At 51.5% G+C, this 12,424-nt stretch overlaps 1 protein-coding gene across 3 annotated transcripts; it reads left to right on the top strand.

Annotated features, from left to right (window-relative positions):
• Positions 1 to 674: 674 nt before the first annotated feature.
• On the top strand, positions 675 to 8,040 carry CATIP (ciliogenesis associated TTC17 interacting protein). Of its 3 annotated transcripts, none has more exons than XM_082691535.1 (10): positions 675 to 780; positions 944 to 1,036; positions 2,067 to 2,267; positions 2,579 to 2,634; positions 3,307 to 3,393; positions 3,587 to 3,754; positions 4,825 to 4,949; positions 5,994 to 6,070; positions 6,355 to 6,443; positions 6,640 to 8,040. In XM_082691535.1, the coding sequence occupies exons 1-10, from the start codon at positions 756 to 758 to the stop codon at positions 6,868 to 6,870; spliced, it is 1,152 nt and encodes a 383-aa protein (XP_082547661.1). In that variant the 5' UTR covers positions 675 to 755; the 3' UTR covers positions 6,871 to 8,040. The 3 variants fall into 3 exon arrangements, with proteins under 3 accessions (XP_082547661.1, XP_082547663.1, XP_082547662.1); XM_082691536.1 differs by lacking the exon at positions 675 to 780 and adding an exon at positions 793 to 853; XM_082691537.1 differs by lacking the exon at positions 2,067 to 2,267.
• The last annotated feature ends 4,384 nt before the right edge of the window (positions 8,041 to 12,424 follow it).

Raw genomic sequence — 12,424 nt, 5'->3', positions numbered from 1 at the left:
ACATTAGGAAGAGAAAATATATTTACATTACTGTACCATATTTACTGAAAAACATCTGCCTATAAGTGGACCCAGGGAGCTCAAACCCGTGCCATGCGAGGATCAACTCTATCAGCCCTGTGACCTTGGGAAGACATTTAACCTCTCAGTGCCTCAGGTTTCTCAGCCATAAAGTGCAGGGGAAAAAAGGACCTGCTCAGAGGGTTGGTCTGAATATTGAATGAGATCACCTGTGTCCAGCCCTCCAGAACAGTGCCAGGTCTACAGTAAGCATAGCTTAAGGGTTTGCTGTGACTGTCATTGTTATCACCATCATTCTCACATAGGGCACTATTCACGGGGCATCTAAGGGGGGTCTACGCATGTGAGGTCATATCTGACTCAGGGCCACAGTTTCCAAGGTCATTCTTTTTTTTTTATGTTTACTGTTATTATTATTTTTTAGTAATCTCTACACCCAACGTGGGGATAGAACTCATGATTCCGAGATCAAGAGTCACATGCTCCTCCAGCTGAGCCAGCCAGGCACTCCCTAAGGTGATTCTAATGACCCATGTCATCCCTCTGCTATGTCAAATGTTCCCTCTGCAGGACAATGCTTCAGGCATGGCCTGAGTTACAAAGCCCACAGTTCCTACCATTGTGTCCAGGTCTGGGTGTTTTGTGAGATGTGTTGATGGCCCTTTAAGAGGCGGTAGCTGGCTTCCGGTTGCCATGGAGACAGCTGGACGCAGCCTGGGTAGCCAGAAGGCAGCATGTCCTCTAAACTTCAATCCACAGGTGGGAAGGGGGCTGTTGGCACTAGAAATTGAAGAAGCACCTTCTCCTCTTCTCCCCCACCATCCTCCTTGAGGTTGGCCTTGGGGATTTTGCCTTGGGGACTCGTGTCCCATCCCTGTCCCTCTCCCCAAGATTGCCACCTCAGCCTCTCCTCCTTCCCTAGTCCCCAAAGCCAAGGACCACCAGCCCTCAGCTGAAGAGAGTCTGCCAGCCCCAAAGGCCAATGCTGAAGCCATCCACTTCCTCAACACCCTCGGTAATCTGGACAGTGGGGGCGGTGGGGGCACAGATGTGGAGAGGAGGGAAGAGAGAAGGCCCAGACCTGGCACTGTCTCTCTCAGCCTTGATTCCCTTGGGACTCAGAAAGGGTTCAAGGGTTATTGATTTTTTTTTTTTTAAACACAGAAAATTTTTTTGTTTTGTTTTAATTTTGTGTGTGTGTGTGTTTTTAAGATTTTATTTATTTATTAGAGAGAGAGAGAGAGAACATGAGCAGTGGGGAGAGGGGGAAGCAGACTCCCCACTGAGCAGGGAGCCTGACATGGGCTCCATCCCAGGACCCTGGGATCATGACCTGAGCTGAAGGCAGCTGCTTAACTGACTGAGCCACCCAGGCGCCCCAATAATTGTTTATAAAGATTTATTTATTTGGAGCACCTAGGTGGTTCAGTCAGTTAAACCTCTGACTCTTGCTTTCAGCTCAGGTTATGATCTCAGAGTCCTGAGATCGAGCCTATGTCAGGCTCCCTGCTCAGCCAGGGAGTTTGCTTGAGATTCTCTCTCTCCCTCTCCCTCTGCCCCTCCTCACCCAGCTCCTGGGCTTAGGCTTTCTCCCTCTCTTTCTCTAAAATAATAAATAAATAAGTCTTTAAAAAATTAATAGAATAAAAGATTTATTTATTTATTGAGAGAGAGAGAGAGCACAGAAGGAGAGGGAAAAGCAGCCTCCCGCTGAGCAGAGAGCCCGACATGGGGCTCCATCCCAGGATCCCGAGATCATGACCTGAGCCAAAGGCAGAGGCTAAACCCACTGAGCCACCAGGTGCCCCTATTTGTTGATAATTGTCAAGAGAAGACCCCCAAGGCCATGGGGACTCGGGGTGGTGGCAGGGTCTTCACCTGCTGTCTGTTGTACGGGCTAACGGAGCTGCCTGGGACCCAGGAGATGAGGAAGGGGTGGGTGGAGACGGTGGGGCCCTGCCGGGGCGGCGGGGGGGGTGGTCTGAGAGTTGAGACCCAGGAGCTGGGGCTTTATCTGTGCCCATGGGAACCCCCCCCACCCCCAGAGCAGGAGGAGCTGCAGATGCTGCTGTTCTCTGAGACTCTGGCCATGGTCTCGGACACGGGGGAGCCTCAGGGAGAGCTGACCATTGAGGTGCAGAGACGGCAAAACAAAGATGAATTTGGAGTGATGTCACACTGCCTCTTCGTGCATGCCTTTAGCCGTGGCTTCATGGACAAGATACTCTGCGGAAACTCCCTCCTGGGTAGACTTGTCGCTGCCTGAGGCTTCACCTCCGTCCTTCCTCCCTCCGCCCTCCACCCCCATTCCTAGGATCTTCACTCAGGACCCACCCTGGACTTCACCAGAAGGCAGCAAGGAGAGTGTGTAGGAGGTGGGGGTGACAGGGACGTTAATCACAACTGCAGACTTAGGACAAGAGCGCCTCTTAGTTTCCCTGCAGTCACAGTCCCCCTGCATCCTCCAGCCTGGGCCCCCACCCTTCCGCCCTGCTGTCTCCCGGCCTGTCACCTGTGATGAGGTCGTAGTGACGGCAGCCTTCCCCTCCTGCTCCAGGCTACCTCTCATGGAAACTGCATGTCATGGAGCAACATAGTCAAGAGTTCATCAAGGTACCCCCTGGGGCCCCAAGCCTAGACCCCAAACCAGGGAGAAAGAATGGAGACCCTGGGAGGGAGGGGGAGAAGAATGGGGGGACTCAGGGGGATGTCACCCCCAGCTCTCTCCAAGTTACCCTGTAATCCCCATCACACTTGGAAACCAATCCATCTGGGGCAACAGGTTGTGTCTCATGACCTTCTAATACACGACCCCTGGGTCCAGTCCACCCGGGGTCTCCCCAGGCCAAGAGCCCAGTACCTCCCTGAGGACCATTCGGGCCAGCCTTTCCCAGAGCCTGGCCTTTTCCAAGGGCCCTTCACCCCCTCACCTCCAAATTCTCCTGCTCTGTGCCTCCCACACCCAGCCGCAGCCACTTCATTAAATTCTGGAACAGGACCAGTTTTACACGCTGGAAAGCACTTGTGCCTAAGAAAGTTTCCCACAGAAACCATTCCCCTCTTTTAAAACTCGTGTTCTGAAGGGCATTTGCTTCTTAACTTTCTATTACACCATCATATGCCTTCTGGTCTTGAACTTCACTACAAAGATATTTCTATCCAAATTTCCCTCAGTTTTCTCATTTCTAAAGGAGAACGGGGCAAGGCGACCTGTGGGGGTGCTGTTCATGTTCACTCGGGACCCAGGCCAGCTCCTGCTTCTCCCCTCCCTGCTCTGGCCCTTAGTTCCGTGTCCTCCCCATGGAGAGGAAGATGACTTTGGTGAAGCAGGATGACCAGCTGACCATGACCAGAAGTGTCAAGGAGGGGGAGGTAAGGGCGAGAGACAGGTAGGGGCCGTTTCCCACATCTTCTTCGAAGCCAAGAACAGGGGCCAGATTGTGTTAGGACGGGAGCCGGGCGTGGAGACTCAGCAAGGACCCTATATGAGCCCAAATACCTGGCTTTCCCGTCCTCCCCACCCCTTCCCAGATGGAAGTCCCTGACCCAGACTTTTCCTGAACAGGAAGTCAAGACTGAAGTGACTTTTATCCCAGGGAGCTCAACCATGGGCTTCATCTCCGAGGCTGCCAACCTGGTGTTGCTGAGGGTGATGGCCTGGCGGCAGACGGTGCCCAGCAACGCCCGTTTCCTGGCCTTGGACACGGAGGGCAAACTCTGCTACTCCACTTACGTGAGGGGTCTCCCTGGGTGGGGGACTTGGCCTTGGCGAAAGCCAGGAGGGGCACAGAGGTCGCCGAAGCAGGGGAAAAGACAGCTTCAGGTGTGGAAGAGCTGGTGGGCTGTGGCCCTGCGGGTGGGACTTCCAAGGGCAGGAGAAAGGAAGTCTTCATGTGTTCGAAGATCACATAGGGGCAGGTGGCATGATAAAGAGGAACCAAAGCGGGGAGCAGTTGAGAAGCAATGCTTCTTGCCCAGAAGTCAGTCCAGGAAAAATAAACATAGCAGAGGGCTGCTTTTAAAAGAAGTATTTTTTTAACATCAGGAAATGCACCTTTTCCAACTGCATTTTTATTATGTCTCAGACCTGAAGGGTTCCTTTTTTTTTTTTCTTTTTCTTTTCTTGTGGCTAAAACTTCATGATCAGCAAACCTAGGGCTTTCTGCCATGTGCAATTTTAAAGCTATGCTTCTAAGCACACATTTTGGGGGCTGATTTGACCAACTTTGTAAATGACATTCCAGTCTTTTCTATCGCAAACATGACAAACAGGCCCATGTCACTTCCCCCACCTTCTCTGAAACACAGTTCCTGCATTAGCTCCTTTCGGCCCCCTGTCCGCAGCTGCTCCCAGCGTTTTAAATTGTAACGACAACAGGGCGGACTGCGGGCAGCAGCAGGGGCCACAGATCTCAATCTAGCCCCCTTCTCAGAGCATCGCGGACCCCGCCCTCAAAGAGCCTTCCCACGCTCCCCGCCCCCACCTCCTCAGGCTCACACCTGTTGGATGACCTCATCCGGTAACTGAATCTGCCAACCAGGAGAACTTGGTCATCAAGATGAGGAGGGGAGGGTGGGGCGAGTGCAGCATGGAACTGGCCTTCTACAAGGGGACCCCCCACTTAACTTGGGGGTGCGATTGAAATCCTGTGGTGGCTGAGGGCCTGGACAGCCAAGGGTTGTTTGTCACTCTTAAACAAGGAACGAAGCAGCAAGGTGGAGAAAAGCGCCAGAGTGAGATTTGGGGGAGATGCTGGTGGGCATCCACATCACCTCCCTCCCTCTTATCTTGGCTGCTGCCAGCAAGACCTGGGCTTCCAGAAGATCCAGGTGGACCGCCAGCAGGTAGAGGTGTTCATCGTGGAGCAGACGGTCCACTCAGTGAAAGGCATCCCCAATTCCTGCCAGTTCTATCTGCTGTCGGATGGGTGAGCTACTGACAGTGGGGGCTAGGGGGCAGTGTGGAGCACAAGCCTGGGAGCTGGATCCTGGGGGCGGGCATGAGGCCAAGGAAGACTACTGACTCTGGGGACACGACCAGGAGGAGCGCCCCTCTGCTTTATCCACATCATTCATTCTTTTCCACATCATTCACACATTTTCTCCTGATTCGTACAATGTCCAATTCGTGCCCAATGGGTACGCTTTCCCTGATGCAGTCACGTCCAAACCTCACCAAGGAGCCCTGAATGGCTGAGAAAGTCATTACTAACCTCACAAAGCCTAAGGCATGGTAGCTAAAGCAGCTGCCACCGCTGGGTATAATACCAAAAAGCACCAAGGTCTGCACAACAACACTGGGTAGAATCAATGTGCATTGGGGGGAGAGGGGGACATCCTGGCACATTGTCAAGCTGTCACTAGCCCAGCACAGGAGCGAAATCGTTAGAAAATTGGGGAGGGAGGTGGGGGAAGAATTTGTTTCTTGAAATTTCCAAAGAGGTATTGATAGAATAATTACATAAGGGAAGCAAATAATCGGAACATCGTTGGCTTTCCTTATTTGATAACTTAGCATGTTGTTTCAATTTGGGGGGTCACGAAGCAGGAGGCTCGTGAGGTTTTTTCTTTTAAGATTTTATTTATTTGACAGACAGAGATCATAAGTAGGCAGAGAGGCAGGCAGAGAGAGAGAGGGGGAAGCAGGCTCCCTACTGAGCAGAGAGCCTGATGCGGGGCTCCATCCCAGAACCCTGAGATCATGACCTGAGCCCAAGGCAGAGAGGCTTAACCCACTGAGCCACCCATCGTGAGTGTTTTAGTGCACACCAGCACACATCTCCAAGCGCACAGACAAGACCCAGTTTGAAATGCGGTGCCGTTATCTGGGGACCTAGGAATGAACATGACCCTAGAACTCAGAGATAAGTGGTGTTGGGGAAGCAGCAGCCAAGGAAGGCCCCCAGGACCGCTGTCAGAGGGGTGGGCTGGTGTAGGAAGACTCCCACTCTCACACCTGCATTGTATTCCAGGCACCTGGCCAAGAGAATCCAGGTGGGTTCCCCGGGGTACTGCCTGGTCACCCAGATGCCTATCTTGAGGGAGAAGGGTGAGTGAAGCCACAGGCTGGTGAAGACTTCACGAAGGAGAGGTGGGGAAAACAGGGACCTTCCGGGGTGCAGAGGCTGGACTGAGTGGAGACGGGGAAGTTTTGCCCTCCAGCCTCTGACTCCAAGGCAATTAGGGGAGGATCACTTTGCAAGGACCCCCTTCCAGCAACTCTGGCCATTTGAGCAGAACCTGGGACTGCAATTTGAGTATTCTTGGGCATCCCCCTGTATCTGGGGAAGGTTCTGGCGTGAGAGAGTGCCGCCTTCCTCCCTCCGCACCCAGATGAGATTGAGCCTCGCCCCGTATTTGAGAAGAAGCCCCTGGTGTGGGAGGAGGATATGGAGCTCTACTCGAGGTTCGTGGACCGGAAGGTGAGGAGAGGCTGCAGCCAGCCTGGGGTCCCCATTCCCCCCTGCGCATGAATTCCACCATTACCGATGCCTCTTTGTGCCTGCTTGAGAGGCACACCTGGACGGTTGGAGGGCCCTCCTTGGGGCGAAGGGGGCGGCGAAGGGGTGCTCCCGGGGCGCGGGGTCCCGGGCCCCGCTCAGACTCGGTCTCCGCCAGGAGGAGCTCCGTCTCAGCCACAGCAGCTATCTGCGACAGCACCCCGAGGCCCAGGCGCTCATCTCAGACTTCCTACTCTTCCTGCTGCTGCGCCAGCCCGAAGACGTGGTCACCTTCGCCGCGGAGTACTTCGGCCCCTTCGCGAAGCGCCACCCCCCGACCCCCGCCTTGCGCTCCTCCCACCGGCCCAGCCCCTTCCGCTCGCTGGACCCCCGGGACCTCTTCCACTAGGCGGGGCGCAGCGGGCGGGGACCTGCAGGAAGTCGGGCGGTCGCCGGGGACGCAGCGGGGAACCGGAGGGACTCACCCCAGAGGCGCGCCTTGCGAGCTGCGGGTTTTTTTTTTTTTTGAGGGGGGGGCGGAATAAATTGGCCCCATCCCCGCAGTTCCGCTGTGGGCGCGGGAACCTTCCCTAGCCAGAGTCTTGTGTCTTGGCTAAAAAGAGGAACTGTGAGCAGAGTTTATCCAGCGAATTTCACGCTTCTTCCAAGATGCTATAATCAATACTCCTATTTCACGGGTAAGAAAAGAGAGGCGCGGGAAGGTTAAGTAACTCACAGAATTAGTACGAGGAAGCGGGAGTCAAACCTGGACGTTGGATGCTAACGTTAGATGCCACACTCTTAGTCCTTAGGTTTGTAGGGATAAAGGGGCAGGGCTTCTTGGTGCCCCGAAGCATAAACCAAATTACCCTTCTTCCCGCTCCCACCCCCCCCCCCCAACCTAGAAAAAGAGCAGGGGCTGGTGGGGGATCCGGACCACCATGGGCCTCGCTCATCACCTCTGAAGCCTCCCAAGACATGTGGGCCGCCAGCTCTCACATTCCACCTTCTTTTCCACTGACAGGAACCCCTAAGCTGCGTGCAGGGTCCCCAGTTACCGACTCCCTGAGAAAAAAGGATAGGCAGGGAATCATCGGCTCCAGTCTGGCCAATGGCTTTTTTCTGCCCAGGGCTGGCCACAGCTCATCTGCAAATATCAGGCAAGCTTCTCCGGGACAGCTGGTAACGGGCATGCAGGCCGCATCCCCCCACTTACCCACTCATGGGCCTGCCTCTTCCAGTTGAGGGAACCCCCCCCCCCACTTCCCTGACCCCCCCCCAACCTTTGCCCTGTGATGAGGGCAGCCATGACTCCAGTCTCGGGGCAACAAGGCTTCATGAACTATCACTTGAATTGAGCCTTAAATAATTTTTCTTAAATACTTTCTTTGTCCTCATCCCTTATCTCAAAAGGAATGCATGTTCATTAGAGGAAACTGAGAAAAGGGTGCTAAACCAAAAGAAGAAAGTGAATTCACCCCAGTTTCTCAGCCTAGAGGCAATTTCTCTTAACATTTGGCAAATATGCTCTTTACTCTTTTTTTTCTGATGCATAAAAGTGGCCGGTGTTCGTTCAGCATTTACTCTGTGAAGTAGTTTGTTTACTGTCTTAACATTACCATTTTTTATTATTGAAGTAGAGTTGCGATACAATGTTATATTAGCTTTGTGTTCAGAATGTTCTTAAAATTCCTTTTTCTAAAGACAGTTTGACTTTAGGGGTGCCTGGGTGGCTCAGTGGGTTAAGCCTCTGCCTTCCGCTCAGGTCGTGATCCCAGGGTCCTGGGATTGAGCCTCCCATGGGGCTCTCTGCTCAGCAGGGAGCCTATTTCCCCTTCTCTTTTTGCCTACTTGTGATCTCTCTCTCTCTGTCAAATAAATAAATAAAGTCTTTAAATAAATAAATAAGCAAAGCAAAGATTACTTTGCTTAAAAAGAATTAAATAAAGACTGTCTGACTTTAAAGATTTTATTTATTTGCCAGAGAGAGAGAGAGAGAACAAGCACAAGCAGGGGGAGCAGCAGACAGAGGGAGAAGCAGGTTTCCCGCTGAGCAGGGAGCCCCATATGGGACTCAATCCTAGGACTCTGGGATCACGACCCGAGCTGATGGCAGACGCTTAAAGACTTAGCCACCCGGGTGCCCCCACGTCAAGCACTTCTACATAGAATGTTTAATCTGGTCTTCAAAACTCCAAGGGACTTTTTTTTTTTTTTAACAAAAATGAAATCATACAGTAATACATGCTCACTGACTGATAATTACATACTTAATTATATTCTTTAAAAGTTTCAAACTTTACAGATAAGGCTGGAAACTTCTGGTCCCAATTTCTTCATGTTTTGTAACTTTTTTCCTGCATTATAACTGGCTTTCTTTTGTTTAGCAGTGTATTTTGAAAGAGTTCCATGACATTATAAAGTCTTCTGTTTTTGATGACTCTACCATAATTTTTTAAAAGGTTTTTTAAATCCATTTTGAGAGAGAGAGAGAGAACAAGAAGGGGGAAGGAGCAGAGGGAGAGGTAGAGAGAATCCTCAAGCAGATTCCACACTGAATACAAAGCCCAATGTGGGACTCCATCCCAGGACCCTGAGATCATAACCTGAGCTGAAATCAACAGCCTATGGTTTAACTGACTGAGCCACCCCGGTGCTCCAAAGGCTCTACCATAATTTAACCAATGTCTCCCCACTGCCTGCTTTTTGTCTTTGTTTTGGTGTAGGGGCGGGGGTTTGGCTACTATAAACAGTGCTGCATTGAACATTTCTCTATCAAAATCTTCACATGGATCATTATTTACCAAAGGATACGTTCTGAGAGGTGTAATTGTTGAATTGATCTTTTTTTTTTTTTTTTAAAGATTTTATTTATTTGTCAGAGAAAGCGAGTGAGAGCGAGCACAGGCAGACAGAGTGGAAGGCAGAGTCAGACGGAGAAGCAGGCTCCCTGTGGAGCAAGGAGCCCGATATGGGACTCGATCCCAGGACGCTGGGATCATGACCTGAGCCGAAGGCAGCTGCTCAACCAACTGAGCCACCCAGGCGTCCCTGTTGAATTGATCTTAAGGCTTCTGTTTCATGTTCCCAAATTCTACATGGGTAGGATTTCTATTAAGGATCAGTTAACGCACTCCAGGCAGAGAGAATGACCTGAGTAAAGAATAAAAGTAGGAAAGTGCCATGTGTGATTACGGTCTAGAGCAGCGGGGGGCCACAGATCTTCCCGAAGTGATGAAAATGGTCTGTACCTGCCACATCCAATATGGTAGCCACTAGTCATATGTGGCCACTGAGTGCTGGAGATATGGTTCATATAACTGGGGAACTGGAGTCTTACTTTAATTTCAATTTGGCCACACGTGGCCAGTGGCTGCCATATTGGACAGTGACAGCTCTCAAGCATAAGGTGTCTCCATTCAGCCTGACACTCAGCTCATCAAATAGTGGGTCCCTTCCACGTGCCAGGGTCATTCTGGGCAGTAGGAAATCATCAGTGACAGGACAAAGTTCTTGTCCTCATGATGCTTACAGTTTCCACAGGGAAAGAGAGAATAAACACAAGAAGTCATTTCATACGTGCAATTCGGACATTTGTGGGGAAAAAAAATAAAGCCAAGTCCTGGGTAGACAGTGACTCAGGGTTGGGGGCTTGACTTCAGAGAGAACCCTCCCCAGCATCTCAGTTGACCTGGGATCTGAACGAATGCCATGGAGTCCAATCTGCGGAGAGCTGTGATGGGAAAAGCATTCTAGGCAGAAGGAAGGGCAAGCAAGGACTCTTGAGCATGTTGCTGTCAGGCCGGGAAGGCTGGAGCACGACAGGGCAGGAGAGGCTGGAGTACCAGAATGCTCAGTCACCATGATGCAGGCAAGGCTGGGTCGCAGAGGGCCTCCCCACCCCGGCGCCGGCCCCGCAAGTTCACTTCATGTGTGGAGAACTGAAACCAAAGCTGCTTGGCCCAGTGCACCCAGAACACTCTACAGAGATCTAGACAGTCATCTCCAGTGCCTGATGTTCTGCAAGAAGGAGGGCAGTGACATTTGGCCCACTGAGATCCTTCCTCTGTTGAGCTCCCTTGTATTCGGCGGCTTGCTGTGGGAGAGTATCAAGTCCAGGCCCTACCTGCATGACACACAGCCAGCCTAGAAGAGAAGCGACATCAGTCAAGGGTCCCATGAGTGAATGTGTGAGTGCAGAACATGGAAAGTGCTAAGAAGGGGCACCTGGGTGGCTCAGTGGGTTAAAGCCTCTGCCTTCGGCTCAGGTCATGATCCCGAGGTCCTGGGATCGAGCCCCACATCGGGCTCTCTGCTCAGCGAGAAGCCTGCTTCCTCCTCTCTCTCTGCCTGTCTCTCTGCCTACTTGTGATCTCTGTCTGTCAAAGAAAGAAAGAAAGAAAGAAAGAAAGAAAGAAAGAAAAAGTGCTAAGAAGGAAACGTATACACACCGCAGTGGAGTGTTAAGTGTGCACTTGACCTGGCGTGGGAGCCCCAGGAGGCAGAGGGAAAGGAACAACTATAATGAGAGCAAAGGCTAGATGGCACTTATTATTTTAATCCCTCTACACATGGTAATTCATGTGATTCTCACAACACCCCTGTGAGGTCAGTTCTATTATTGTACCCATTTCACAGATGAGGGAAATGTTAAGGCCAAGACCATGCAACTGGTTAGTGGCAGAGCCAGGATTTAGACCCAGGGACTCTGCCTTGAGTGCATGTGTCCATTCACTCTGATAAACAGATCAGATGTGGCTCTCTGGAGACAGATCCCGGAACAAAGACGAGGCATTTTCCTGTTTTATATATTTCTAAAGTAGCCTTAACTATACACTGTCTTTCTCCTTCCCTGAATACCCAGAAACTGCCCGTTCCTTACTGCACTCCCCCTGACAGCAGCCTCACAGCTGAGCTGCTTGGGAAGGACACTGTGCCTCATGAGGGAGCACAGAGCCTGGACCTGGCAAAATCAAAGAAGGCTTCCTGGAAGAGGTCACATGGGAGCTGCATCCCAAAGGACAAAAGGCTATTTGCCAGGCAAAGGGTGTGAGGGACGTTTGAGGAGGAAGCAGTATGTGCAGAGTCCTAGAGGTGAGAGGGAGAGAACTTGGAAAGTTTTAGCTACTGCAAGAGGTTCAGGATGGGCTGGTGGAGGCTCTGGGAACCCAAATGAAGCACTGCCTGCCCTCCAGAGACTGACAGAGCCCGGAAGTGGGGCAGGCAAATGCCCGCATGCCTGCCTGTTTGTGTGTTTTTCTTTCCTCCCTCAAGAAGCCGTAGGTGAGCAGATAGACTAAGAGGGATGCTACAGATAGATGGAGCCCCACAAGAAAAGTCTTACATTTAGGCGCTGGACAACAGACTCTCAGGCCAATGTTGGTGACGTCCTTGGAAGGTGCAGACATGGCCTCCTGAATCTCTATGCCAAGCCTCCTGACCTTTGATTGAATCTGCTGTTCCCCCCAAACCAGCATTTGTGATAAAACCTGTTCTTGTTCAGTTTGATGGTCTCCTCATTTTGTTTTATGATCTATTGCGTGGAGTTGTCTGCCATTATTCCATTCTCACAAATTTCCCATGTTTGAGCTCTGCTGAATCCCAAGGCTTGGGTGGGCAAGTGTGGGCACCCAACCACCAGAGGCAGCAATGTCACTAGCAGAAAATGCGTCTGGGGTTCTGAAGGACTGACGGTGGTCAATGACATTTTGGAAACCCATTTACAAAAGCAACCAGGTGTGGAGTGCTAGATGCATTTCTTGGGCTTCACAAACACCCTTTGGGGTAAATACTTCTATTATCCCCACTTTCCAGGTGAGGAAACTGAGGCCCTAGGAAATTGCCTGAGTCACAGAGCTGGTAAAAGTAAGATTCAAGGGACGCCTGGGTGGCTCAGTCGGTTAAGCCACTGCCTTCGGCTCAGGTCATGATCCCAGAGTCCTGGTATTGAGTCCTGCATCGGG

Source organism: Mustela nivalis (assembly GCF_964662115.1).
Source record: "Mustela nivalis genome assembly, chromosome: 11".
NCBI classification, from domain to species: Eukaryota; Metazoa; Chordata; class Mammalia; order Carnivora; family Mustelidae; genus Mustela; species Mustela nivalis.
Note: the sequence above shows the minus strand (reverse complement) of the source record. Positions and strands in the feature narration are given on the sequence as shown.

What these genes read in the sequence shown, in the direction of transcription:
- CATIP (XM_082691535.1), top strand. Translation starts at nt 756, where the DNA reads ATGTCCTCTAAACTTCAATCCACAG. An exon ending in GCCTATCTTGAGGGAGAAGG is followed by an intron (nt 6,071 to 6,354) that starts GTGAGTGAAGCC and finishes CTCCGCACCCAG; the next exon opens with ATGAGATTGAGCCTCGCCCC. An exon ending in CGAGGTTCGTGGACCGGAAG is followed by an intron (nt 6,444 to 6,639) that starts GTGAGGAGAGGC and finishes GGTCTCCGCCAG; the next exon opens with GAGGAGCTCCGTCTCAGCCA.